The sequence below is a fragment of the Cuculus canorus genome, chromosome 23 (genome assembly GCF_017976375.1).
Source record: "Cuculus canorus isolate bCucCan1 chromosome 23, bCucCan1.pri, whole genome shotgun sequence".
Classification (NCBI taxonomy): domain Eukaryota; kingdom Metazoa; phylum Chordata; class Aves; order Cuculiformes; family Cuculidae; genus Cuculus; species Cuculus canorus.
The window spans coordinates 550,956-578,837 of record NC_071423.1 but is presented as its reverse complement, the minus strand read 5'-3'; the positions used below and the strand labels follow the sequence as shown (position 1 = coordinate 578,837).

Genomic DNA, 27,882 nt, shown 5'->3' with positions numbered 1-27,882 from the left:
AACCAGGACTTGCTGGGCTCTCTTGCAACTCTGGTGGTGGGACTCATGATTTCCTCCTGCCTTATGGGCACACGGCTCATGGTGGTGGTCCCTGGGGTGCTGGTCATTCCGTGGTTGTAGCAGGAACCTGTCTCAGGCTCTTGTTTATTTGGGAGTCTTACATGGCTGTGACCCGTTGGTTCATCAAGACGTACCACTGCTTCTTCTGACCCAGTGACCTCTTTGGTTTGAGGGTTTCTGGTTGACACAGCCCATCGCTGGGAGTAACTCCAGTCTCGTCTGTGCAGTTGGGCCCAGGATGGCAACAGAACCCCAGTCCCTCCTCGTTGACCTGGGATCAGATGCAGTCTTCAACTGTGCCTGGACTGGAAACCCATCTCTCACCATCGTCTGGATGAAGCGAGGCTCGGGCGTGGTAAGGATTGCTGCCGGGGTGGAGGGAAATGGTACATTCAGGGTATGAGTTGCCGTGTGATGCTCCTCATGTAGCAAAGCACATACCTGTGGGCTGGGAGCTCCTGACTGGACAAATGCTGGAACTATGAGGCTCCTCCAAATGCAAAAGACAATGTGGCCCTGTAGAGCAGCAGTTGCAGGGCTGCAGGACTGCAGCGAGTGTCCCCAGGTAGTCCAGAGAAGTGTATTAAGCAGTTAAGGCTTTATTGCTATTGCATTATTTTGGATGAGAGCGTGAGTGAATCCATCCACAAGGTATTTGGGTGTATTTGGATGGCAGGCTGGAAAGTTGGGCTGGAAGTCCCATTGGGAGATGAAAAGGGAAAACCAGACTCAGAAGATCAGCACCATCACTGCTGCAGAGGCTGTGGATTGTCTGACTCTACCTCATCACGTCCCAGCAGAGCCACCTTCCAGAGTACGTGCAGCTCGCTCCCACAGGAGATGTTTGCAAAGAAGTCTTAGGAGAAAAAGGCATCCCCGTGATGTTGGGCATGTGGGTTAAACAGACACCAGAGCATCATTTAACCTCTCGCTGACAGGAGGCACTTCTGCGATGGTCCTTTCTGGGATGACCCTTTGTGGGATGGTCCTTTCTGGGATGATCCTTTCTGGGCTGTTCCTGTCTGGCCTCCAGACCTGTAAGCTCACATCCTAACACATTCATCCCAGGTTGTCTCCACTGTGGGCTGGAGCTCTGCTAGAGTGGTGGGAGTCTGGATCTGACCGAGCAGACTTCTCCACGTCTCTTTTTGTCCTGAAAAGCATAAGGAGCTTTACAAATATTAATCATGGCTCAGTCAGCCCAGGAAGGCATGAGAAACTCTGATCCCCTCTTTACAGACAGGAGGGCTGAGCAAAGCCACATTAAGAAGCTAAAGGAGACCTTAAACTCATCCAGAAGATGCACGTGGGTTGGGGTTTGAACTGCATCTTCCAGCGTTGTCTGGGCAGATGAATCCTGAGGTTGATGAAGCAACACTGATTTAAACAGCTCAAGACTCCACATTATCAGAGAGTTGGATTCACACAGGAGGGAGATGAGAAGGTTGGGTCACTTCTCCACCTCTGCTCCCAGGCACCGACCAAGGAGGGGAGTGAACATTGAGGCATTAACAGCCGGGGTAGTTTTTCCAAGTTATAATGACCTTGGTGAAGGACATCTCCTGGGAAGTAATTACAGACTTGGGAGAGCTGATGGCTCGAATCAGCTAAGGAATCCCCGTGGGTCGATAATCCCTGAGTGGTTTCCCATCCTGCAGCTGCAATTGTTGTTTCTCTGGGTTATTTTCATTATCAGCAACGTTCTCACAATGTAGACTGCTGTTTCATTTTCTCAAAGCCGCTGGAGTGTGTATGGTAGCTGAAAAGTGCCATGCCCAGTGAGGACAAGGGCTTCCTGACCCTTGTGGTCCATCTCCAGCCACACACCAGGGTTTGCCTTCACCAACTGGTCACTCGCATGCAGGACACAGGCAGAGTAGCCTTCTCCCTTTTCATTTGGCTCCATCTACCTGGCTTGGAGCAACTCAGGGCTCAGGACAGACCCCCACCAGCTGGTTTAATCCAGCAGAGATGCTCTTGTTGGGCAGCAGAGCCACCTTCATCTTCCCAGAGGGATGCTGGCAGGGGATGCTTCTTTGCAAAGCTGCTGTTCATGGCAGGATGTGAGATCAGGGCTGGTTTTTCCTGAGCCCCTCCGCTTTCAGAGCCAGGTCAGGGTCCCACACAAAGATTACCTTCTCTCCTCCTACTTTGCCAAAACTAAACATGTCAAAGACAGAAGAGAGGATGGAGCCATGTAAGCACAGGCATTTGATGGCTATCTTTGTAATCGGTGCTAAAGCAGTGGATCTGAAAGTGCTCTGAAACTCTGTGCCTCTGCCTCACGCCAGGTTAGGAGTGAGACCCCCATCTTCTTGCTACGTGGTGACCCAGACCCATGTCCAGCTTTGCATGAGCACTAATTCCCAGAGGCATCAGCTGTGGGAGCAGCAACCAGCAGAGTCGGGCACTCACGGAGAGGCGCTGGGCTGACCCCAGCCTGCAAGGTCCTGGGGGACAGAGGCAAGGGTGGAATTAGCCCCCAGGCATGTTTCTACCATGGAAACACATCCCTCTGAAAGCCGCTGTTTGTTTTAGACCTGCGTAGGTTTTTAACTAACCCCAGTGCCAGGATTCTGCTGACAGCTTCGGCCAGATCGCTCTGCTTCAGCAGTTTTCAGGATTTAATAACACCGCTAATTGCACTGTGGGGCAGGAGGGCACTGCTCCATAGAGCCAGGTTGCAGCCAGGCTGTAGGGAGGGCTTCCCAAAACCAGCTGAGGTTTCCCTGGGTATCCAGAGCCAGTTCCCAGGAGGCTGCCAGCTCTCCAGATTGGTCTCCCACCACTTCTGGGTTTGAAATCTCCAAGTGAATCCTGGCAGCCTCTCCTGCTGTGGCCAACATGGCAATGCGAGCGTAGATCTCTCAAAGGCGTTTCTGCTCTGGGTTACGAGGCAGTTGGGTCACTGCAGCCACCAATTTTTTTCTCTTTTATCTTGAACTTCTTGCAAAACAGGAGCTTGTAAAAATTCAAATAGGAACAGGACTTCTATCTCCTCCCCAAAACTGGGTTGTTTCTTTATTCTTTGGTCAACAGCAATGAGTGAAATTTCCATGCCATGTAAGACTTTGGGCCCATCCACTTCATTTTCTCCAGGCTCGTCCGGAGGTTGTAGATGTGACGCTTCAGAACATGGTTTAGTAAGCAGATTGGTGTTGTGTTGATGGTTGAACTGAATGATCTTAGAGGTCTTTTCCAACCTTAACAATGATGTTACCTCATGTTCAACTCCAAATTGCCCCCCTGTGAATGCCACCCCCTCCTCTCTTCCAGGTCCTGAGCAATGAGAACAAGTTGACCTTGAAATCAGTCCGCCAGGAAGATGCTGGGAAATACGTGTGCCGAGCCGTGGTCCCGCGGGTCGGCGCTGGGGAACGGGAGGTGACGCTCACCGTCAATGGTACCTCCTGCTTTCGTCTTGCTATTCCATTCTGCTTTCTCAAATCTTTGTTCCTGTTGCTCTGACAGCTCACGTTGCCAAATTATCCCCTCGAGTTTTGACTTTCAGAGCAAATCCCACCCACAGTGGGGTCAGAGAAGGACCTGCCCTGCAGGCAATAGGAGTGAACTGGATTTTGCAGTCATTTGCCTGGAAATCCATGGGTTAAATCAAAAAAAAAAAAGCCAAAACCCATGCATTGTCTAAGACTGGCTTAGTTCCTTATTATCAACAGGGGTTTATTGAGTAGTTGGGAGCTGGCATGTTTAAATCTTTAATAGATTTATCTTGCAAAACCCTTGCAAGGTCGGAGAGCACTGTTGTCTCTGTTGTACTGCCAGAGAGCTGGGAATTGAGCCTGGATGCAAACCCAGCAGCGTAATCGCTCTCTCAGAGCCCACGTGAGGATACCTGAGAGGCAACAGTGCTGTGTAGCTCCTCCACGGCTGCTTGGAGCTCACCCAGCACGGTGTCAGGTTGTGGCCCCGACCCTGAAGTTTGTTGGTGACCCCACAGCAGCCGGTAACGAATTTCAGCCTAAATATGGAAGGGAAAGAGCCAGGCAGGCTGCAGGGGGTATAAATAGAGGATGGATTTTGCATTGTCTCTCACCTGCACAACAAACTGACAGCCTTCATCCCCCATTCGTTGTCACAAAGGAAAGAAAATAAGCAGGGAAGGAGCTCAGACGGTGGCAAGAGTTAATTTTAAATGCAGATAATGCTGGAAAGGGGAGCCAAGGGCAACGCAGCAGGGGACTGAAAACCAGCCCCTCCCTTGACTTCCACTCCACTCCTCAGTGCCTGCCTGCTCCTTCCTCGGTGGCTGCTGGGTTTTAATTACAATTAAACCTGCTCGCGGAAAACAAAGCAGCAAATTAGCACAAACAAAGAACCTGCTCCTTTCCTGACACCTACCAGGCGTGCAACTGCCTTGAATGCAGAGCAAAGCGCTCGGCAGGCTCAGGGCTGTTTGGAGCATACAGCGTGGAAAAGCTGCTCTTGAGACCATTGCAGCGTCTGCCACCGCTGATCTTTCGGGCTGGAAGAGTTGATGGGGCAGCAAATGAAAACTGTGCTGCTCAGCTTTGCCCATCTCCTGGAGGCCAAGAGCCTGCAGCATCCCATTCCTCTAGAATATGTTGCTGGGGAATCTGCTGCTGGGGTTCCGTGCAATCTCGGGTGACAAGGTTGGGCCACACAATCACAGGCTTTGGATCCTACACTGGGGAGAAGCCCAATCCCCCATGTCAAGGATGGTTCCAAGAGAAGAGAAGAGAACCAAGGTGGGCAAGCTCCAGAGCACCATCCCAAGGTCCAACATCCACCAAGCACCGAGGCTTGGCATCCCATCCTGCAGCGGGGGCAGCTCTCTAGCTCCAGGAACACAGCACAGTGTGTCTAATCCAGCTAATGAATTCTGCTGAAAGCCTTTCTCGATGTAATTTGAGAGGGAATTTGAATGCTTCATATTTTCTAGTGATTTTGAATCCAGAAGTGATACAGTTGTCCTGATATTACCAGGTAAATTTCTCTGTGGACTGAGATTTGTCACAGTAAAATTAGGCATTTAAATGTGTCTGTTCTGAGCAAACTGATCGGTGCACATGGGCTTCAGAGGGGCTGAGGCATCCCAGTGAAAGCACAGGGACCCCAACTGAGGGATCTCACCTGGAGTCCTGCATTCAGTTCTGGAGTCCTCAGCACAGGAAGGACATGGAGCTGTTGGAGCGGGTCCAGAGGAGACCATGGTTATGATCAGAGGGCTGGAGAACCTCTTGTACAAGGACAGGCTGAGAGAGGTGGGGTTGTTCATCCTAGAGAGAAGAGAAGGCTCTGGAGAGACCTGAGAGCAGCTTCCAGTACTGAAAGGGGCTCCAGGAAAGCTGGGGAGGGGCTTTGTATCAGGGAGTGCAGGGAGAGGATGAGGGGGAATGGTTTTCAGCTGAAGGAGGGGAGATTGAGATGAGATTTTAGGAAGAATAATTTTGCTGTGCGGGTGGGGAGGCCCTGGCCCAGGTTACCCAGAGCAGTGGTGGCTGCCCCATCCCTGGAGGGGTTCCAGGCCAGGTTGGATGGGGCTTGGAGCCCCTGATCCAGTGGGAGGTGTCCCTGCCCATGGCAGGGGGTGGGACTGGATGGGCTTTGAGGTCTCTTCCGATTCAAACCATTCCGTGATTTTACAATCTTCAGCCGCCCCAGGCTGAGCCTGCAGTCCTGCCTGTAGCCGTCCACCCACTCTCGGAATGGTCAGGAATCAGGGCAGCACAGCGCTGGGGTGGGAGAGCATCCTCTTGCCCTCCCCACCAGAAAGGCTCACTGCCCAAGCCTGTGCTTACAGAGAGAAGCCCATCTCCAAGCTGCATTGCGAGGCCACCAGCCTGAAAGGAAGCAGATATGATTCAGAGCCTTGTTAGTGGGAAGGGGGATTATGCAAACAAGCAATGTTTGGCAGGGCTGGAGCAGCAAAGGGAAGAAGTGCAGAACTGTTGGTGCCATCATAAATCAGCAGCCGTCAGATGTACAGCCCCCGCACGAGCCAAAGCCTCTCGATCCTCCTGACTGCACACAAGCCTCGTTGCAGCTCCCACCCTGGTAGGAGAAGCAGCCCAAGATCACCCCCACAGCAGGATTGCCCACAGTACAGTTGCTCAATGCATCGTCTGGGCTTGGCAGGGGCTGCTGAGCAAGGACCACCACCCCTGACCATCTTGCTCTGCAAGACGTTTGTTTGAGGGACAGGACACCTCCAGGTGGCTAATTCAGGATTTAATTTGCTTGAGATCCACCCCAACAAGCAACCCCAGCCTGCCAGGAGCACAGCTGAGGCTGACCTGGCCATGCTGCTTGGTCAGGAGAATGTCATGGTGTCCCCTAAACTCATGCCTGCAGCAGCACATCAAGGGCTTCACCCAGCATGGCTCCACCACTGCTTGCAGATGGGGACCTCAGGATGGTCCCTTCCAGCACGAGCCCGACCAGGGCTTCTGCAGGAAGCAAGAGGTTAAACCAAACTCTCCTACCAAACCGTTTCCATCACCATGAGGGCTTGGGAGGAAAGGTTTAGATGGACTCAAGTGGGCTGGGGAAGTCGAGGCCATCCTTTTATTGCTCCAAGGCTCCCGAGTCAGCAAGCTGCCTTCTCTTTTGTACCAGACTCCAGGACCGCACAAATAAATTGGCACCGTCATGCTAAAAATAACCACAACCAATAGCTCCGTCATTTATATCCATAGCAACATTGTTTAAAGCCTTTCTCCTGCCTGTGGGCTGTCTCACACCTAGCACTGAATGCCAAGACGGAGATTGGCAGCTTTCATGAGGAGACAGAACCTGATGGAGAATCAAACGCTGGCCCCAAAATGTGAAGAGGCTGCAACTTCATGCTATTATTTCTGGGCATGTTCATCTCACAAATGGTCTTTAGTCATCAGCTATTATCATGATGATAAGCCTTCGTCTCAGCACTCCTAAAGCAATAATAAAACCCAAAGCCGTTGGCATTTGTGCCATTTAAAAACCACTCTCCTTGGGGAAAATGATCCTTTTAATGATTATTAAGCCATTTTTCTCTAGCGTCACCCAGTCTTGGAGTGCTTTCAGAATTTATAAGTAACATACAACCGTAGAAATAGAAAGAAGATGGCTTTTAGTGTGCGTTATTTAGGCCCGGCCTACAGATCCCATCCCTACTCTTGCCTCCATTGGCTTTGAGTTCATCAGCGATCAGGACAGGTGAACAGCAGGATCACCTAGCATCCCACATGCCTTGTGCCACTCTTGAAAGATGACAGGGCCAAATGGATCCCCACCACACGTCCCAGGCATGAGGAAAAAGCCCCAGCAGATGTTTAGGGCCATCTGCTCAACTTGGCAACATGACTGAGGACAGGACAAGGGGGAATGGCCTGAAGCTCTGCCAGAGATATCAGCCTGGATATCAGAAAAAAATTCTTCACAGAAAGAGTCATGGGGCACTGGCAGAGGCTGCCCAGGGAGGGGGTCGAGTCACCTTCCCTGAAGGTGTTTAAGGAACGGGTGGATGAAGTGCTTAGGGACATGGTTTAAGGGAGTGTTAGGAATGGTTGGACTCGATGATCCAGTGGGTCCTTTCCAACCTTATGATTCTATGATTGGCTGTCGGCACAGCTCTGCCCTTGCACCAGCCATAGGGACCAAAGGCCAAGGGTAGATGACACTGCCACGTTGGTTGTACCTGCAAAGAGCTGTTTCACAGAGGCGAGACGCCATTTAGAATCATAGAATCATAGAAATGGTAAGGTTTTAAAAGACCTCTAAGATCACCCAGTTCAACCATTGACCCAACCCCACCATGCCTGCTAAACCATGTCCCAAAGTGCAGCGTCTACATGCTTTTTGAACCTCTGTGGGGATGAAGACTCCACCACTGCCCTGGGCAGCCTCTGCCAGGGGTTGACAACCCTTTCAGTGAAGGAGATTTTCCTAATATCATATGTGAATCACCCCTGGTGCAACTTGAGGCCATTTGCTCTCGTCCTGCCCCTCGTTACCTGGGAGAAGAGACCAGCACCCACCTCACCACAATTTCCTTTTAGGTAGTTGTAGAGAGCAATAAAGACTCCCCTCAGCCTCCTCTTCTTCAAAAGTAGGCAGCTGGCCTCCTGAAAGGAAACAAAACAAGGAATCAGCCAAACTCTCCCGAGACCACAGCTAACACTTCTGAAAGTTGGGGGATCTAAGAAGGATAAATGAGAATGCACACCCTGGGAATATGCTTGGAAGAGCATCTTGAAGAAGAGCATTTGGGCAGAAAACCACGGCAAAGTGGGTTGGTTTATTTGTTTCTTTTTCTGATATAAAAGGGCACAAAAGTTTCCACTAAAATCCAGCTGTGACCATTACTTCAAAACAAGTCCTGACCTCCTTCACGCACAGCTCCTACTATTCCCAATCCTGATCCAGCTTACTTCTAGCAATGATTTTCTGAGCTACCAGAACCATGTTTCTTGTCACTGGTCAGTAAAGTGCTCTTCACAGAGCTGCTTTTCCACGCATTTCACCTTGGAGCATCCTAGGGAAGGGCTGTATCTCAGTGGGAAGTATTTAGAAAGCTTGAAAATGTGGTGCAGGAAGATGTTGCCGGGATAATTTCAATAGGCAATTGTAGGCATGAACACACTAAAGGGAAGAATTTAGCATTCTGTTGCATTTTTGTGTGTTCTGCAGATTCGTTAAGTGCACCCATTCGGATGGGAATCAGTCAGGAATGTCCAGGGGAATCTGTTTCTCCCCACTTTCTCCCAAATCCCAGAGACTTTTCTTAAAGGAACACCTCAGCTGCAGGGGGTAAAGGAAAAAATGGGAAAAGATTCTAAATCAACACAGGAAGAACATGAATCTGTTGGAGTGAGTCCAAAGGAGGCCACAGAGATGATCCAAGGGCTGGAGCACCTCCCATATGAGGCCAGGCTTGAGTTGGGGCTGTTCAGCCTGGAGAAGAGAAGGCTCCAAGGAGACCTTAGAGCAGCTTCCAGTATTGAAAGGGGCTCCAAGAAAGCTGGGGAGGGACTCTGGATCAGGGAGAGCAGGGAGAGGATGACAGGAACAGTTTTAAGCTGAGAGAGGGGAGATTGAGATGAAATCTTAGGGAGAAATATTTCGCTGTGAGGGTGGGGAGGCCCTGGCCGAGGGTGCCCAGAGCAGTGGTGGCTGACCCATCCCTGGAGGGGTTCCAGGCCAGGTTGGATGGGGCTTGGAGCCCCTGATCCAGTGGGAGGTGTCCCTGCCCATGGCAGGAGGTGGGACTGGAGGGGCTTTGAGGTCCCTTTCAACCCAAACCACTCCATGATTCTACGAAGTACCCAAAGGATGGATCCATGGGGCAGAGGATGAGCACAGTGAGCTCTCCTACTCGGCCCATCCCAGAGGCCTGGGTTCAAGACCTGACTGAGGTTGTCCCCAGCAATATGTTTGCCTCTTGTAGCAACTCCTGTTGCAGATTTTCCACTTTCCAAGAGCCCCATGGTGTTGATAGCAAGTTTGCGCATTGCTCCACACGCGTTTGCATGGGTGGGCAGGACCACGAGGCTGCGTTTTCTGACAAACTCAAATGACAGACTCCAAACCAGGAGTGACAAAACCCAGAGTGGACGTCTGAAATAGCTGCGCTGGGGTGAGGGGGATCTGCTGGATGGTCTCTCCTGCCCCACACTGTCTGCAGGCACCAGGGCTGGTTGCTGTTTTCTCTCCTGCCAGCAGCAAGGCACTCGTAGAAATGCAAATCGGCTTTAATTAACGAGGCTAATAAACAGCAATTATTAATCCCAGCTCTTGTGCTGCTCACTTGGGGCAATCCTGTCCTCAGGAGAAGAACCTCCCCACCTGGCTGTTGGGAGAGTTGGTGACATGCCAATCCCACCAAGCTGTACTCTGCTCTCCAACCCCTTTTCTCCCTACCATATCTTCACGATGTCCACCATGGCAGGACAAGGACATTTCCCTTCACAAGCCAGCTTGATATGGTGCACTCAGTCTCATATCCCTCCAGAAGGGCCTTTCCTCGCCAGGATAGGCACATCTTTTGTATCCAAATAGCTCAGTAGAACCCAGCTGATGAAGTTCATAAGTTTTTCTTGCAGAAGTTTCTCCATGACATCAGACAGGCTGATTCCAGGTCAGTGATGGAGCTTTGCAGGTAGCAGATGCCTATCAATGCCTCCTTCTCCTCTCCTACCACCTTCTCCAGTCCCTGGGGAGCGAAGAGTGTGATTAACAAATCTCAGAGACCACAGAAGAGGAACACCGGGGTGGTTGGGCACTTGCTTTACTTCTGAAGCCAACAGCCCCTCTCAGAGACCAGGGAGATTCCCATAAGGTGCTTTAAAGACCACCCAGCACCAGGGATTTGGGAGTAGAGATGGGGAGAGTAATAAGTAACAAGCGATAAGATGAGAGGCAATGGCCTCGAGTTGTGCCAGGGGAGGCTTAAGCTGGATATTAGTTAAAAAATCTGTACTGGAAGAGTGGTGAAGCCCTGGCAGAGGCTGCGCAGGGCAGTTGTGGAGTCTCCATCCCTGAAGGGATTCAAAACCATATGTAGATGTGACACATTGGGACATGGTTTAGTAGACGCAGTGGGGTTGGGCTGGTGACTGGATAGGATGATCTTAAAGGTCTTTCCCAACCATAACGATTCTGTGATTCTGAGACCCTGGTGCTTTGCAGAAAACCAGCAGAACCTTAAAGCAAAGCCCCTGCTCCATGTCCTGCATCACGGGAGGTGAGGGAGCTCTTGCTCCACCCTCACCCCACCTGGAAAGGAGACTGTCTTCTTTCTCCATGGCTCTGCTAATGCCCCCTGCACTGTTACCAGTACGTGGTATCACAGCCACCCCTGTGAGATGCCAGCAGCTCTCTCCACTCTCTTGCAGGACCACCCATCATCTCCAGCACCCAGACGCAGCACGCCCTGCATGGCCAGAAAGGGCAGATCAAGTGCTTCATCCGCAGCACCCCACCACCAGACCGAATTGTGAGTACCATCCCATGGGGCAGCTCCTCGTGGGGGTGGTGGGTGTCTTGCACACCTTGGGGTGCTCTACAGTGGGCAAACCCACCCCTGGCTGATCCCTTTCTTGCTTGGCAGGCTTGGTCCTGGAAGGAGAACGTCCTGGAGTCTGGGACTTCTGGGCGCTACACTGTGGAGACGGTGAGCACAGATGAGGGCGTTATCTCTACTCTGACCATCAGCAACATCGTCCGGGCTGATTTCCAAACCATTTACAACTGCACCGCCTGGAACAGCTTTGGCTCCGACACGGAGATTATCCGGCTCAAAGAGCAAGGTGAGCATCGCTGAGGAGCTGGTGGGGGCTGTTGGGCACTGGGAACCAGCACCTGGCCAGGCTGTAAGAGTGGGGACAGGCTGTGAGAGGCAGGAGATGCTCAGAAAAGCTCTTAGGATGTCAAAGGGGAAACTAGGAAGGACAGGGAAAATGCAGCCACGCGAGCTGTAAGATTACATCCTTAGGGCACGTGGTCCTGGTGGAGGGTAAGGAGGTGGGACAAGCCCTGCAAAGTCTCTGCTTGATACAGTATTGCCCCACTTTGCCTGTCCTGCTGAAGCTGGAGGGCATGGGCCAGTCCTGCACCCCTTGATCCCTGCCCTGTGGTTCAAGATGATGCCACTGCCTCAGGTTGGAGGATCATTTATAGGGTTGGAGAACCAGGAATGGCTGCTCCTCCCAGCCCGCTCTGCTCAGCAGTGATGGGAGCGAGCCGGAGGGAGGTGTTTGGGCTGGTGGCAACCCTCCATCCTGGCCCTGATGCAGGGCTGGGCTTACCCACCTCAAAGGCACCTGGAGCCGTTCTTGGGGGATGACCAGGGGATTTCCTCTCTCAGGGCTTCCATAGCAAGGGGGGGGAGATGGCTTTTGTGAGCAATGCTGAGCTCCTGGAGGGACTCCAGTTCTCTTCTGTTTTATTAAATGCCAGGGCAGGCAGGTGGATTGTTCTCATTAAGCCGTGATTTATAGGCAAGGCTGCCGTCCAGATTAAATCAGAGCTAAATGAACCCCTTAAAATTAGCCTTGGGCTTCTTCCAATGCAAACAGAGCCAGTGGTTTTTCCAGGTCGTCTGCCAGTCAGCAGGAGTGCTCAGTGGCAAACCTGGGTCCCGGCGGAGGGTGGCCGGGCAACCACGCTGGGTCAGAGCTGGCGACGCAGCATCCGAGTCCACAGCTGTCTCCGCATCTGATACCCGAGCGTCCCTGCCAGGCGAGGCAAGGAGACCTCCTTGCCCTGGGCAGGGGGACACCGCAGGTGGCTGAGGATGCTGTAGGGTGGCAGAGGTCATCCCCTTCATGGGGACATCCTTCCGCTCGGAGGGCTGAGCGCTCAGGAAGACTGAGATGCATGCTTGGGCTGTGCAAGGCTGTGGACACTTCCTTTATTTTCAAACAGGTACGGAAATGAAATCAGGAGCTGGTATTCAAGCAGGTATGGAAATCATGAGCTGACGGTGAATGTGAACTGACCCCACACCCGAGGACCTGGGGTCCTCCTCCTGGCCCAGCAGCTTTCCAGGCCGGGCAGGGCAGGAAGGGGTGTAGGAAAGCTGGAGGGCAGTGACGGGGGCATGGACTGGGAAGCTGGAGCGGTCCAGTCTCTGCTCTGCCACTGTAAACCAACATCGTCTTTCTGTGCCTCAGCTCCCCAGTCGCTGAGAGGGGGGTGATACGCAGCCGTCTTTTAAAGTGCTGCAAAAGGGACCATTTAAGTACTGTTAGAGGGCAAAAAAAGAGGGAGACGTTCTCAGCATCATTTGCAGCTCGTCTCAGCATCCTGGGAAAACAGGAACCAGCCTCCGTGGCAGTCAGAGCAGGGCTGAAGGGATACTGGGGCAGATGCTGTGGGATGTGCTACCCTCGTGCCTTCCTCATCCTCTACACCAGAACAGGGTTTGTGGGGGAGCATGTAGCTGGCAAATTGCTCCTCGTCAACTCGACCTTGTCTTCAGGACATGTTTTACCATCTGAGACATTGGTTCCTGTCCCTTCCCTTTGACAGTTACCTTTTATTTCCCAAGAGAGTCCGAGGACTTTCTCCACCCAATTCTCTGCATGGTGCTCCATCACCTTCATCACCATCACTGTCTGCTTTGTGATCTCACTCTCCCAAAGCTGAGAGGCAGCAAGAGCTCCCAGGGACCCCAGGCTCCTGGCTTCTCACCCTTTTGCTCTCAATTCCTTTGGGAGAGCCAAAATAATCCCACGACAGGTTACCGCCATTGGCAGGAGCACTCCTATCAGGTGGCTTCAGGCCACGTGGAGAAGGAAAACCCAGTTTCTTCTTGCTGTGGCTCGGCCAGTGTGTTAGAAGATGCTGGTTTTAGGATGAGCTCCTTGGTGCAGCTGGAACCAGCGCCAGCATCCAGCTTGAGCAATCCAGGAGACTTGCCTTTTCACCAGAGGCCCCAAGGGAATTCTGGCACCAGTGTGGTGAGTGCTTTCATGAGTTCTGGTGGTCTGCTCCATCCCGCATGAATCACGTCACCATGTCACCAGCTCAAGTGACAAGGGACCAGCAGACCAGGCTGGAAATTCATGAGCAAGCCAGAAACTGAAAAACACCAGCATGAACCACCAACTGAATCTCTTGAAACAGCGAGTTAAGCGGGGAGGATTAAAGGGAAGGTTTAGATGAAATATGAGCAGAAGAGCCTAAAGTCACCCAGCAATATTTCAATCACCCTGAAGTTCTCAAAGCACTGAAAGGGGTTCCGGGAAAGCTGAGGAGGGGCTTTTGATCGTGGAGCGCAGGGATAGGATGAGGGGGAATGGTTTTCAGCTGAAAGAGGGGAGATTTCCTTCTAAGATCTCATCTCAATGTTCTGCTGTGAGGGTGGGGAGGCCTTGGCCCTGGTTGCCCAGAGAAGCTGTGTCTGCCCCATCCCTGGAGGAGTTCAAGGCCAGGTTGGATGGGGCTTGGAGCAACCTTATCCAGTGGGTTGGAACTGGATGGGTTTTGACATCCCTTCCAACCCAAACTATTCCATAATTCTAAGATAAATTAGGGTTTAGGACCCACAAGGCCCTATGGCCACTGCTAAAGGTTCGCATGAAGTGGCGTCATAACTCCCCTGTCCCAGCTGGGATCAAATTGCAATAAAGAAACACTTTGCTGACTGTGTGAGGAAGATGCTGGTGGAGTTACATCTCCCGCCAGTCCCACCAGTAGGGATGTGTGCCCCTTAGGAAAGCTAAAAGGCACAGGCTAGAGCTGTGATCTCACATCCAAAATGAAGTTCGTGGTCAACACCAGCCCCATGCCAGTGAACAACTGAAAAATGAGAAATGGTTTCCTTATTGCCCAGCGAAGCGGCACCTTCAGCTACATCACCCATGTGTCCCCATGGTCCAGCCGCATTCATATCCCCCATCTGTGCAGATGAAGGAGGAAAGAGGACCACTCTTTGCATCCAGTTTTTCCTGTATTCATCCCATCCATTGGTGGAGCTAGAGCCCAGAGGAGAAAACACACATTGGAAGTGTCCAGAAAAGCGGTGAAGACACGCTCTCCTGGCTTAACCAGCTGTCCTGGAAAGGGTTACCCCTCTGATGGCCCACTGCAAGTTCATGAGAGCCTACAGGGTGCTTAGAAAGAATAGGAATGGGGACCTGTAGGGATCTGCTGCTTTGGGGAAGAGGGTCTTTGGGATGTGGTTTGTCATCCCAGTCAGTGAAGGCAACTTGTGGTACCCACAGAGCTGGTGTCCTGCGAGTGGGAGTGCTGCCTGGCAATAACCAGGCACCGACCCAGCACTCGCTGTTAAGTAGGAGTTGTGCTTTGAAGGACCGGAGGAACCGAGCGGGGAGATAACGAAGCTCTTGGGCTGCAAATCTGACCCTTTCACCATAAATGTGATTTCATCTTCCACCCTCCCCGCACCTCACTGCTTGGATCTGTGCAAATAAATCAGCTTTGCTGGCTGAGCCATGGTCTGAAATCCCCACCAAGAAGCCGACGACAAAGTTATAGTAGGTAGAAAGATGTGAGCGTGTAACCCCTGCTCTGCCGCAAGCTCTGCTGCCTCCCACGCATCCCCACCCCATCCCCTCGCCCACCTCTGCTCACCCCCGGCCCGGGCCAGCCCACCCGTCCCAGCTCTGGTAGCACCCTCAGAGGTTCAGGAAAGGATCGCAGAAGGGATGATGATGAGCCAAGGGAGAAAGCAAGAGATTGGGATATAAAACAGGCAGAGGCTGTGAATGATGGCTTTCGCCTTAATTTATCCGTGTACACATAACAGCACCTGCTAAGACAGCTGAGCTGCCGCCGCTGGCAGGCAGGCTCCATGCCCATCTCCATCCCAGCTCTAACCTCTCTCCCAGCCTGCTCTGATGTCGTTTTTCTTTCTTAATAATATCAACATTCCATTTTCTTTTGCACTTTTCATCCTTTGGAGAGATTCACTACCCCTCACAGTGTTCTGGAGAGCTGTTGTTCTCTGGGTCCCTCCTCTTCTCTCCTTCCTGAGGGAAACTGAGGCACAGAAAGGTCAGGGCTTGCACAAACTGCAGTGTGCACCAGCCTCCCCCGGGCAGCCCATGCCGGCATCACCCGTGCAGGGACGAGGGAGCGGGGAAGGAGGTCCATTTGGCCCCAAGACCCTCCCCAGGCTCATCACCGAGACGTTTTGCAGTAGCCAGGGGTGGGTCCCTTGGGGGAAAGCTGCCTCTCCAACCTTCATCCCAATTTCATGCTTTCTCTCTTTCCTCTTGCAGAGTCGGTGCCGATGGCAGTGATCATTGGAGTGGCCGTGGGGGCCGGCGTGGCGTTCCTGGTGTTGATGGCCACCATCGTCGCCTTCTGCTGCGCCCGCTCGCAGAGGAGTAAGTGTTTGTGGCAGCACCTCTGCGTCCCTTCAGGCAGGGCTGGGGTGGAAAGCTGAGATGGGAGGAGAATTGAGTGGTTTGCAAAGAAATTAGAGGTTGTGTTTACCGATGTAGAACCAGCACAATCTGCAGCTCATCTTGGTCTACCAAATGTTCAGCACTCATCTGCGAAGCGCAGCCCTGTGGGAAAAGGAAAGGGGATTGGAGCACCTGGAAGAAAACACCAGGGAAATGCTGATCCCTGCAGCAGCACGGGCAGCTCGGGAGGGGTGTCCTGGGGCCAAAGAGATTGCAAAGGGACCTGCTCTTAAACCCCCTTCCTTGGAGAAATTCTGATGTCCAAGAGCAAAATGCATCCTCACCGTGCCATGTCAGTGCTTAGAAACTCACCTCGGTTTGTGATCTCTGCTCTCCTTCTGGTTGAAGTCCATTTTCTCGATGTAAAATGCATGTTTCCAAGTGGGAAATAACAGCCAGCTGAGGGGTTTTACAGGAGATGTGTGGGTTTAAAGCCTGGCTGCCGTGGGAATACAAGTTAAAGCAACATTAGAGATGCAGGTAGAGGAGAAGGAGGGGTAAACAGCGTGGCATCGTGTTGCTTCATTAAAAAGACACTGGGAAATGAAAGGAGGATTGCTGACTAAATGAAAAGGCATCAGCCAGGAGGGAGAAGAGTGTGATTGTCTGGAGCATCACGGGGGAGAAGAGGAGATGATCAACGGTGCTTCTGGCTCGGGGAACACACAGTACGGATGCTGCGACACCAAGCTCTGTGTGTGTGTGCCAGGAAACCTAGACATTTGTCTTTTCTGCTTATTCTCCCCCTCTTTCTCTTGATCATTTGCAAAGCAATCAAAGACGCTGGGCTCCTCCTGGATTTGGGGATGAATGCAAGGCCTCCTGCGGCAGAAATGTGTTTAATTTTAAGAGCGATAATGATGCCTCTCCCTGTTTTATCCCCTGTTTTTTTGAACTCTTGCAGCCTCCGTTAACAAATTAAGTGGGGGGCAGTCATTAATCTTGGGTTTGGGGGAAGGATTGTTAATGGACAGCACCCAAGACCAGGCCAATTCAACATTGCCAAGATCATTCAGCAGTGATGGGAGATGCGAGCACCCGAGGAAAGTAGGGGCCAAACCATGTCACCATGTCCATGGTCAGACATGATCAGACTTTCTCCAGGCGGCGTTATTCGGAGTAGGGGCAAGCATGTGATTCTTTATCTTCCTCTTATTTGATGTCACCAGATGGTGCGGAGTTCTTTACAGGCCACACGATTAAACACTAATGCCATAACAACAGATCAAAGCCGTGGTGTGAGGTTTTAGAGTCCCTCACAAGCTGGAAGTGCCCAGAGGATGGGGAGGGCTGTGAGAGAAGAAGCAGGGGGACAGAGGAAGGTCCAGAGTTGGGGTTGTTCAGCCTGGAGAAGAGAAGACTCTGAGGAGATCTTATAGCGACCTTCCAGTACCTGAAGGGGCTACAGGAAAGCTGGAGAGAGGCTGTTCATAAAGGCTTGTGGGGATAGGATGAGGGGGAACGGGTATAAACTGGAGAGGAGCAGATTTAGACTGGACATTAGGAAGAATTTCTTCACCATGAGAGTGGTGAGACACTGGCCCAGGTTGCCAAGGGAGGTTGTGGCTGCCCCATCCCTGGAGGTGTTCAAGGCCAGGTTGGATGGGCCTTGGGCAGCCTGAGCCAGTGGGATGTCCCTGCCCATGACAGGGGGGTTGGAACCGGATTATCTTTAAGGTCCCTTCCAACCCAAACTTTTCTATGATTCTATGGCAACCCCATCCCACTCAAATGCCTTGGGTGATTCATCCCAGTGGTAAATGGGGAATAAGATGCATTTTTCTCACTAGGGCCAGGAGGATGCGTATGAGTAGAGGCTACTGGGGATGTGGTGGCATGCAGTGGTTTAAACCCCTTCCTCTGCTGCATTTCTATTCCTGTCCCATTTAGAAAGAGCTTCTTGGTCTCCTATACACAAGAAGCTGCTGGATGTGGGCACTCATTTTCAATACACGATTGGGGATGACATGATTGAGAGCAGCCCTGCAGAGAAGGACTTGAGGTCCTGGTCGATGAGAAGCTTGACAGGAGCCGGCAAAGTGCACTTGCAGCCCAGAAGGCCAATCATGTCCTGGGCTGCATTCAAAGCAGCGTGGCCAGCAGGGAGGGAGGGGATTCTGCCCCTCTGTTCCTCTGTTGTGAGACCTCATCTGGAGTACTGTGTCCAGTTCTGGAATCCTCAACGTATGAAGACGGAGCTGTTGGAACGGGTCCAGAGGAGGCTACAAGGATGATCTGAGGACTGGAGCACCTTCCATAGGAGGACAGGCTGAGAGAGTTGGGGTTGTTCAGTCTGGAGAAGAGAAGGCTCTGAGGAGATCTTATAGTGACCTTCCAGTACCTGAAGGGGCTACAGGAAAGCTGGAGAGGGGCTATTCATAAAGGCTAACTATTCTATGATTCCACGATATTTCCAGCATTCTCACCGCAACGTTGCTGTTCTTCAGCTCCTCCTGCAGTGTCAGCCCCAGATTTCCATGCCCTGGGGAATAGTTTGCAGCGTCCTCGGGCCAGAGCGCAGGTGCCTGTGCTTCCCACAAGGCTTAATTGCGGCTTCACATACGGATCAGAGCAAATGAGCCCGAAGAGATGATTCAAGAGGTCAGCAAAGAGCCCTTCCCCGATCTCCCTTCCCTCCCCAAAGTGAAGTAAGAGGAGGACCAGCTCAATCTTTTCCAGAGAACCAAACCCAGCCTGGGATCCCACTCCATAACAGAAGCTTTACCAGGTATTTGCCAGGGCTGCTGCTGGAGAGGAGTGAGATGCTGTGGTGCTAAGGATGCACATCCTGGGGGCGGATGGAGTTCCCAGCCTGAGCCTCCTTAAGGAGCAAGGGGTGCTGGTGACCGTGGGGCCACCCTGTGCCCCATCACATGGCTCCAAAAGCCACTTGGAGCTGCCAAAACAGGCTCCCTCCCTGGGTTTGAGGGAAGTTGGGAGCATCAGCAGCTAAACCAGCCCCTGAGTGACACTCATTCTGCAGGGGAAGAATTGGCTGTCCCAGGCGGAAGGGTCTTTATCAGTTTTCCAGGTGCTAATGCAGACTGGGTGCTGTGGCTGCTATCTCCAGCAGCAGGTGAGCGTGAGGAAGGTAGAAACACCAGGCTGAAAGGGTGAGGAATGGACTTTTATCATAGTTAGTCATGTGAAATCAGAGGTATTACAGAGATCAGCTCAGGAGGGATGGGAGCAGCAGAGCATCTGGGTATCAGGAGGGACTCATTTCCTACCAGGATGACTGCAGATTCCTCTCCCAGAAAAAAAAAAACAGAGCACTGTTGCATCATTTAAAACAACAGACTGCAAACAAAACCTGTCAGCAGGCTGTGGGGATGGCTCAGCACAGCTCCGGGCAGATGGGACAAGGTGATCCAGCAGTAACTCTGGAGAAGGCATCTCCTCATGGCTGCAACCAGCCACCAACCATAACTGATGGCACTGGGGAGACAATTCCTGGACCTGCTTTGGGGAGATGGAGCAAAAAACTACACTGGGTACAGACACACTAAGCCGGGAGGCTCTGGAAAAGGGAAAAACAACCCACTTTACTGCTCATCTGTTGTTGTGTATTTGGTGACTTAATGGCCTGGAGTTATTTAAGGGGGAACACTCCTGGGAGAGGATGTGGAGACAGTAATTAGCTTCTCCTTGTGATTAAAGATGGAGGCTCCAGCACCAGGAATGTGGTCTCAGCAAGAAAAGAAAGAAGGAGCAGTAGTAACTTCCCAGCAAAATCCTTTGCCTGGCACCCTGAGACTTGGAGATGTCTGTGGGTGACAGCAGGGCTGTGGAATTCAAGGGTCGGGGATGCTGAGATGGATTAATTCGAGGACAGAGCTCAAAGCCAGTCTCGGTTACATGATTCAGTTTGCTTTACAGATAAAATCGCTGTCTCCCGCTGCGCAGTCCAGCCTTTGCTGGACTGAGGCTATGCAGTTCTGGCTTGGCAGGGTGCTGCCAGTTCCTTTGGCTGGAGGTAGATCTGAGGAACCCGGCGGTTTGGGGTCTGGGAGAGTTGGCACAGCCATCCCAGGAGCAGAGAGCTGGGCTGGAGTCTGGCTTCAGCTGGGAGCTGTTTAGATCTCACTCCTCAGATTTGCATCCATCTCTGCTTTTCATCTCGGACTCGCCTGGCCGTTTCTGCTCCTGCTGCTCGGTGTCTTTGGTTTAATTTTGCTATAATGACTTCTTCAAAGCACGCCTGACACCTTCAGGGAAGGCAGAGAGCCTCTCCTCAAGTGTTTCTCTCTGCCCTGCATGAAAGCAGGCTGCTTGGAGCAGCAACCAGGGATGATCTTTTCATTCCCAAAGCCTTGGCTATGTGTTTGTTCATTGCTTGGCCTTTCCTGTCTGTATCTGACCCCCACACCTGGAGAAGGCTTTTCTCAGGATCTTCCCAGCACCAGGGAAGAGCCTGTATGTCCCACAGGAGCCGTATTTCACAGGCTCCTGGAGCAGACACTGCGGAGCAGCAGGTTTGAGCAGTTCTGCTGCAACTCAGCCCCTCTTAACAGCGCTATGAGCATGGCAGAGATCAACCGAGCTCCCGAAGGAGCTAAAATAGCAACCTGCGCTCTCCAGAGTTGAAGGTTCACCATGCCAATACCTTGTAGCAATGCAAGCATTGCTCCCCCAATTCTCGGATGCGCAGGGTTAATTTTCCCTGGTGCTGGTTCTCAAGTCCCCAAAGATGCTCCACAATCACCTTCAACTTAACCCCCCCTCCATCTCACTCTTTGCCCAGATCTCAAAGGCGTGGTTTCTGCCAAGAACGACATCCGCGTGGAGATCGTACACAAGGAGCCGGCCTCGGGCAGGGAGACGGAGGAGCACCCAACCATCAAGCAGCTGATGGTAAGGATTTACTTCTTCTCCCCGTAAGCAATCACTCTGGGTAAGTGTTTGGCGGTAATGAGCCCGGGCACAAGGAGCTCGGTGCCGTAATCCTCACTCGAGGCAAAGATGCTCTTCCAGAAATCTTGCTCTTGAGACATACACATTCTCCTGCCATAAAAGCTTCTGGAGTGAAACTTTGCTAATGAGGAGGGAGAGTTGGGAGAGGTTTATTGCGATAGCCCAGCTGCCCGCCGGGCTAATTGCAAAGCAAATTTGCCACCTCGTGTGGGGAAAGAGCCGCAAACTGCAAGTAGACCTGCGATAGGTGAGCACAATATAATAATGAGCTAATTAGCCAGCGAGAGCTGCCCTCTCCTGGATGCAAGTTAGAAAGTTAGATGTGCAAAAATAATGTACATCTACACAGTCAGGTACAGACTGGGAACAATGGGGTGTGGGCCCAGCCTGGACCTGGGTCTGTAACGACCTGGAAGGGGTCACCTTTCTGAGGCCACTGACCCAAGGGGACCAAATGACACGGGCAGGGCAGGATGCTGGTGACTGAGAGCCCAGGAAATTCATCTTCAGCCCGTGGACCAGCACATCCTTGCAGCAGGAGAGCTGCTCCTCTTGCTCTTCTCCATGTCTCAGCACCAATTTGCTTTTGCTTGCTGATATCGCGGCATGGGTGACAAGTAACAAGCTGAAAAAATGGCGAGGGAAGGTGAGGCACAGAAATCTGCTTGGCTGTAAAAAGGTGAGAGAAAAGAGCAGATGGGGAAGGGATTGAGGAGGCTGGGAGCTGCTCTCTGGGCTGCTGGGTGCTCTAACCCTTCGGGTTTCGGGCAGCATCGATCAGTGCGCCCTGCCTGCAGAAGCTGTTCTGCAAACTGCCAGTAGAAAGGCAAAGCTGAGCATCGTGGGGAGAGTGGAATCGATGTCTGACAGCACACGTGGACAGCAAGGGAGCCTCAGAATGAGGAGGTAGAGATCTGGCATGCTGTTCCAGCACCCTTGAGGTTTCTGTGCAAGACCCTTCATTCCCAGCAGGGCTTTGCCCCCAAGACTCTGCAAATCCAGGATGTGATTTGCAAGGTTTGGCTCAGCAGAAAGGCAGAGCCGCTTGCGTTTAGAGCAGTCTGCTGAGATGAAGGGGAATGAAGAGCTTCCTCTCCATAGGACCCTGTGCCACCATCTGTACAGAGAGGGAGCACAGCGCCAAGCTCAGATCCAGCTCCTAGAGCAGAGGCTGAGATCAATCCAAACGCTGCTCCCGGCTTCACCGAGCTGGCGGCACACGCGAAGCCTTGGCACAGCAGACACACGGGCACCATTTACCGCAGACAAGTACGTGAGGAAGAGGACTGTCGTGGGCAGCCAGGCAGAAGATCTGAGCTTGCAGGACGGCGTGAAGCCTTCCCTCAAAGTGTGCCGTTGCTGAGGCTGTGCTGGCGAAGCGCAGGCTCTGCTGTGTACAGTGCAGCAAGGATGCTGGCAGGATGGGAATGGGGCAGAAAAAAATGGCATTTGTTTGATAGGCAGGAGAAGAATGCCTTAGGAGGAGAGGTTTACAGAGCTCATGTGGTTCAGCTTATCAGCAAAGCTTCCGAGAGGTGGCTCGGCTACAGCACAGCGTAAAGGGGCTGTTGAAGTGCAGACAGAGTAGGCAAAGTTGAGCACTTCTGGACACAACATGACAGCCAGCTTGGCTGCTGCACTGGGAGGAGGGGATTCTGCCCCTCTCTTGGCCACATCCAGGCACTTTTCCTGGAGATATATCAGCTGGAAATAACAGCATGGGATCAAAGTTGTCCAAGAGGTTGGGAGAGATGGTCCATTATGTCAGACTCTGATGCTGGGCGGATTTGGCACTGGTTGGGACACCCGACCTGGCAGGGAGAAGGCATCAAAGTCCCTTCCCCTGCATGGAGCACAGCCTCCCCATCCTCTCTGCCCTTGCCAAGAGCATTCCCAGCAAATCTTTCTCAATTTCTTTTCTCCCCAGAGTCCCTGGGGACCCCTACTTCCCCTCATCCCCCTCCTCCCTCTTTCCAACAGCCAGTGTGAGCATCCACTGGCTATTAGAGACCCGGGCTGTGGATGCTGAACAGATTCCCAATCAAAGGCTCCGAGTTTGTCAATGAAATGATGGACCAAGTTCAAAAAAATCACCCTTGCTAATGAGGTCCCTGCAGCAGGAGCAGGGGGCAATGCTCAGCACCTCTCGCTTACTCCCTGCCTTCGCCCCAGGACTTTGCTTCTCTCCCTCCTTCCTGTACCGACGTGAATTCCTCAGCTCCTCCTTCCTTTGCCTTCCCTAAGCTTCTGAGGATACTTCCAGCCAGGGCTTAACCTCAACGGCGTCCTTTGAAATGATCTCCTTGCCCTCCACAATGTTCATAACACCTTGCAGTTTAATATCAACTGTGAATTCCATTAACATGCCGGGTGCTCGCACGGAGAGGTCATTAATGCAGATGTTAATGAAACGCAAACCACGCTTACAAACATCTTCCTTCTGCCGCTTCGCATCAGCTTTTTTCCTCCCCATCCTGGACCCTTGGCCAACATCCTGAGGTCCAGCACAACCCAGCCCGGTCCTGCCAAGCTTCAGGAGTGAAGATCCGCAGATGGAACGTCTGCTCCTCGGTTTCCCACGGTGTTTCTCCCTCGCTGGAGCATTTCTGGCTGCCGAGTGCCAGCATGCCTCTCCTTTCCGCCGCTAAATGCTGCTGCATTTGTTATTCTCCAGCCATCTGTGACCTCCGTAGCTCTCCGTGCTTTTCACAACTAATTATTCATGCATCTCTAAATTCATTAACACCTTAGGATACACGTCATGCTGTCTGATTTGCATATGTTCACATTGTCTCAGCGCGTCCCCTCCCTCCGGTTGCTGCTCTGCCAGGCGCTGCCTACGGGCAGGGGAAAGGCTGCCAGCCCATAGGGGCCAGAGAGCAAACAGCAGCAGTGTCTGGAGGCAAAAGAACGCATCAAAGAGTCTGATCCTGGGAAAAATAAACCCCTCTCTACTGCCACGGTGCACTGCATCAACACAGCAACACGGCTGAGCTGGTCTGTGATGGGGGGACTGAAGAGCATCAGCAGCTCCAACGTGACACAACCTCCTCTGTTAGTCCTCTGTGTGACTGGGGTTTATTCCTGGCTGATATTGGACTCCGTGTTTCAGTTTCTCCATCTGTGGAATGGGACTGATGATCCCAAAGGAGCCACCCATACTGCCAGGAGCAACCTGAAAAGACACGATCCCAAAGTGGCAAGCACACAAGGGGGTTCCGAGTCAAAGGGATCCATTGGGTAGACCTTTGCTTCACATTTCATAGAATCATGGTTTGAGTCTCACCCCCTACCATGGGCAGGGACACCTCCCACTGGATTGGGGGCTCCAAGCCCCATCCAACCTGGCCTGGAACCCCTCCAGGGATGGGGCACCACCACTGCTCTGGGCAACCTGGGCCAGGGGCCCCCACCCTCAGCGTGAAGAATTTCTTCCTAATGTCTAACCTAAATCTTCCCCCTTCCAATTTTAAACCATTCCCCCTTGTCCTGTCCCTGCACTCATGGATCAAGAGCCCCTCCCCAGCTTTCCTGGAACCCCTTTCAGCACTGGAAGCTGCTGTAAGGTCTCCCCACAGCCTTCTCTTCTCCAGGATGGACAACCCCAACTCTCTCAGCCTGTCCTCATAGTACAGGCACTCCAGCCCTTGGACGATCCTCATTGCGTCCTCTGGACTCATCCCCACAGTTCCGTCTCCTTCTTATGTTGGGGATTCCAGAACTGGACACAGGACTCCAGGTGGGGTCTCATGAGAGCAGAATAGAGAGGTGGAACAGTCAAAATAACCCATCGTACTCTCTGTCTTACTCCCCGAGCACTGCCCCAAGCACTCTGTGGCCAGAGCCTGAGAAGCTGCTCCGAGAAGCATCAGCACCTCTGAGCAAGCAGACGCAGGTTTGTTTCTCTTCACCCTCTGCAAGGTCTGGGTCAGAGCTGGATTACACCTCCACGACATCCAACCCAGCCCAAGAGGCTCAAGACACATCCCTCCCACCCAGCCAACACCTTCCAGCAGCACCAGCGCCCAGAGGAGATGCTGCTGGCAGGGCACCAGCTCGGGCACAGCACCAGGCCAGCGTGCTCACGCTTCCAGGGAGAAAACGACCCAGTACGTGAAAAAAAATCACCATGAAAACATTTCCAGCTCACGACTCGCACTTCACAGGGTGATACCAGAGCTGGGCCACCACAACGGCCGGACATCTACCACGGGCATCGCCCAGGACTGAGCTGTCTCAAGCCTGGTGATGCGTTTAGGAGGAATCGGTGCTGGTGTGCATCCAGCCAGGTGCTGTGCCAGCACGGGGGAGCTGGTGGCTGCCACACCAGGCTCCCAAGAGACAAAGAAGGATGCGAGGAGGATGGCAGGAGGCACAGCAGGCTCCACCACTGCTGGTTTATGCCATGAGGTGGGATGAGGTGATGCAGCTTCACTGGGGCACTGGAGTGGGCAGCTCAGGCACTCAGTGCAAGCTCCCAGTCGAGGCAGGAGCCCGCGTTTGGAGGTGGATAAACCCTCATCCGGCAGGGAAATGCCAGCAGGGCTTTTTAACATGTGTGTTTGTTCCCTCTCTGGCAGCTGCTCCTCGTGGGGAGCTGCAAGCTGCAGGCTCAGGGATTTATGAACCAACATCCCTCACTCCTGGAAGGGGCTGACCTATCCCAGTTTCACAATGCAGCTGAGCAGTATCCAATTAGCCACCATGCGGGAAGTGTTATAATTAAACACGGCAAGCAGGAGGGGGGAAGCACCTCCTCAGAGCGAGGGGCTCGCCCTCGAGCCCGCCAGGTCTGGATGGATGCACAGGGACCCTGCATGGGGACTCCGGAGGGAGCAGCGTTTTAAAAACCATATTGTCTCCACTGATGAAAGCAAAGGATTTAATATCCGGTCTGTTGGCTTCGATATCCCAGCTGCAAGTGCCTTCATTTGGTGGCGTTACATGAAGGAGTCCTCCGGCAGGCGCTGGAGCCGGCTGATCTTTGCATAATTTAAGCACCTTTTCCTTGCCTTGAGACATCACTTTGCTCCGCAGGGATACGCTGAGCAGTAGGAGCCAGCACAGCAAAGCCACTGCGATGCGCCATCACCTCAAGAGGTCGCTGCCTTTTGCAGCAGGGGAAACTGAGGCAGGGCGCAGCTGATCGCATCCCTTAGCCACGCTGAGCCGGGAGAGACCAGCGAGGTTTGGTCACGGGGAACAGGGATGACTTTACACCTTGGCCACGATGCTCAGCTGCAGTGTGCGCCAGGATTGCGAAGGCTGCTGCTGCCTGGAACTGACAAGCAGGATTGAGTCCTGGCGTGACATTCCCACGATCAGGATGTGCCCTCGGATTCAGTGGCGCTGGCTGGAGAGGGAACGGTGGGCACGCGGCTCTAACAGGCGGCTTCATCACCAGCCACGTGCGTAGCAGCAAGGATCAAAGCACATAGGGGCTGTGTCCCTGATGGAGAAAACCATGGCTCCGGAAAAATGCCGATGTGTGCTGCCGGAGCATCCCATGTCCATGTCAGGTTCATTGCAGCACACTTGGACCTTTTTGGTCTCTTTTTCATGCGTTTCCCTCTCCCTTGCTGCCTCTGCCTTTGGAATCCCCACTAACAGTGGTAAGTTAAGTTTTGTGAGCTCGCTGTCGTTTACCCGGCGATGGCAAAGAGAGGAAGAAGCTAACGAGTGCCTCGCTGCCTGCTAATCAACGGCTCGGGATGGACATGGGCTGAGCTGCCCATGCAGACTTTAGTAAAGATTGCATTAGTGATGGGCTGTAACGCGGGAACTGGGAACGAAGGGGTGTGGAAACTGGAAATGAAGTGGTTGGGGAACTGGAAACTGGAAATGGAGCAATGTGGATACAAAGGGATGTGGGAACTGGAAACTGGAAATGGAGTGATGTGAGAACTGGAAACGGGATGCAGGAATTGGAAACTGGAAATGGAGTATGTGGAAACTGGAAATGAAACAATGTGGGAACTGGAAGCTGGAAATAGATGATGCGGGAACTGGAAACTGGAAATGAAGTGATGTGGGAATTGGAAATTGGAAATGGAGGAACTGGAAACTGGAAAGGAAGTGATGCAGGAATTGGAAACTGGAAATAGAACAATGTGGAAATGAAGCGACGCGGAAACTGGAAACAGAGCGATGTGAGAACTGGAAAGGAAGTGATGCAGGAACTGGAAACTGGAAATGCAGGGTGTGGAAACTGGAAATGAAGTAATGTGGGAACTGGAAATTGGAAACAGAGTCTGTGGGAACTGGAAACAAAGTGATGCAGGAATTGGAAATTGGAAACGGAGCAATGTGGAAACAGTGCTGTGGGAACTGGAAACTGGAAACGGAGCGATGTGGGAATGGGAAACTGGAAACAGAGCGATGTGGGAACTGGAAATGGAGCGATGTGGGAACTAGAAACAAAGTGATGCAGGAATCGGAAACTGGAAATAAATGATGCGGGAACTGGAGAAGAAGTGATGCAGGAATTGGAAACTGGAAAAAAAGTGATGCAGGAATTAGGAACAAAGTGATGCGGAGGTAGAAACTGTCATGTTGGCGGTGCTGAGCCTCCCTGGCAGGGTCTCGGCGCCCTCTGACGGCGCAGGGGCTCCACTGCAGCCCCAGCACAGCACCTGCAGCATCGCAGGAGGGGGAACGGGCGTCCCAGTGCCTGCACCACTCACCATCTGCAAGAGGCAACATAAATTGGCTTAAAGCACCCCATCAAACCCAACAGGAATTCCAGGGAGGGCTTTTTCTTGCCTGCTCTGGTTCTGCCCCTCTCCTTTGCTCTGGTGAGACATCACCTGGAGCCCTGTCTGCAATTCTGGAATCCTCGGCACAGGGAGGATATGGAGCTGTTGGAATGGGTCCAGAGGAGGACACGGAGATGATCCAAGGGCTGGAGAGCCTCCCGCATGAGGACAGGCTGAGAGAGTTGGGGTTGTTCCACCTGGAGAAGAGAAGGCTCCTGGAAGACCTTAGAGCAGCTTCCAGTGCTGAAAGGGGCTCC

At 52.6% G+C, this 27,882-nt stretch overlaps 1 protein-coding gene across 3 annotated transcripts in view; it reads left to right on the top strand.

Moving 5' to 3' along the window:
- Positions 1-27,882, top strand: part of KIRREL3 (kirre like nephrin family adhesion molecule 3) — a 430,776-nt gene that overhangs the window by 399,128 nt on the left and 3,766 nt on the right. For 2 of the 3 annotated variants that reach the window (XM_054086908.1, XM_054086910.1), the window contains 7 exons: positions 288-415; positions 3,337-3,463; positions 10,914-11,014; positions 11,129-11,327; positions 12,445-12,480; positions 15,768-15,875; positions 20,701-20,810. In XM_054086908.1, the coding sequence (XP_053942883.1) occupies positions 288-415; positions 3,337-3,463; positions 10,914-11,014; positions 11,129-11,327; positions 12,445-12,480; positions 15,768-15,875; positions 20,701-20,810 (809 nt within the window). The remainder of the gene's footprint in view (positions 1-287; positions 416-3,336; positions 3,464-10,913; positions 11,015-11,128; positions 11,328-12,444; positions 12,481-15,767; positions 15,876-20,700; positions 20,811-27,882) is intronic. The other variant, XM_054086909.1, reaches the window with a different exon arrangement.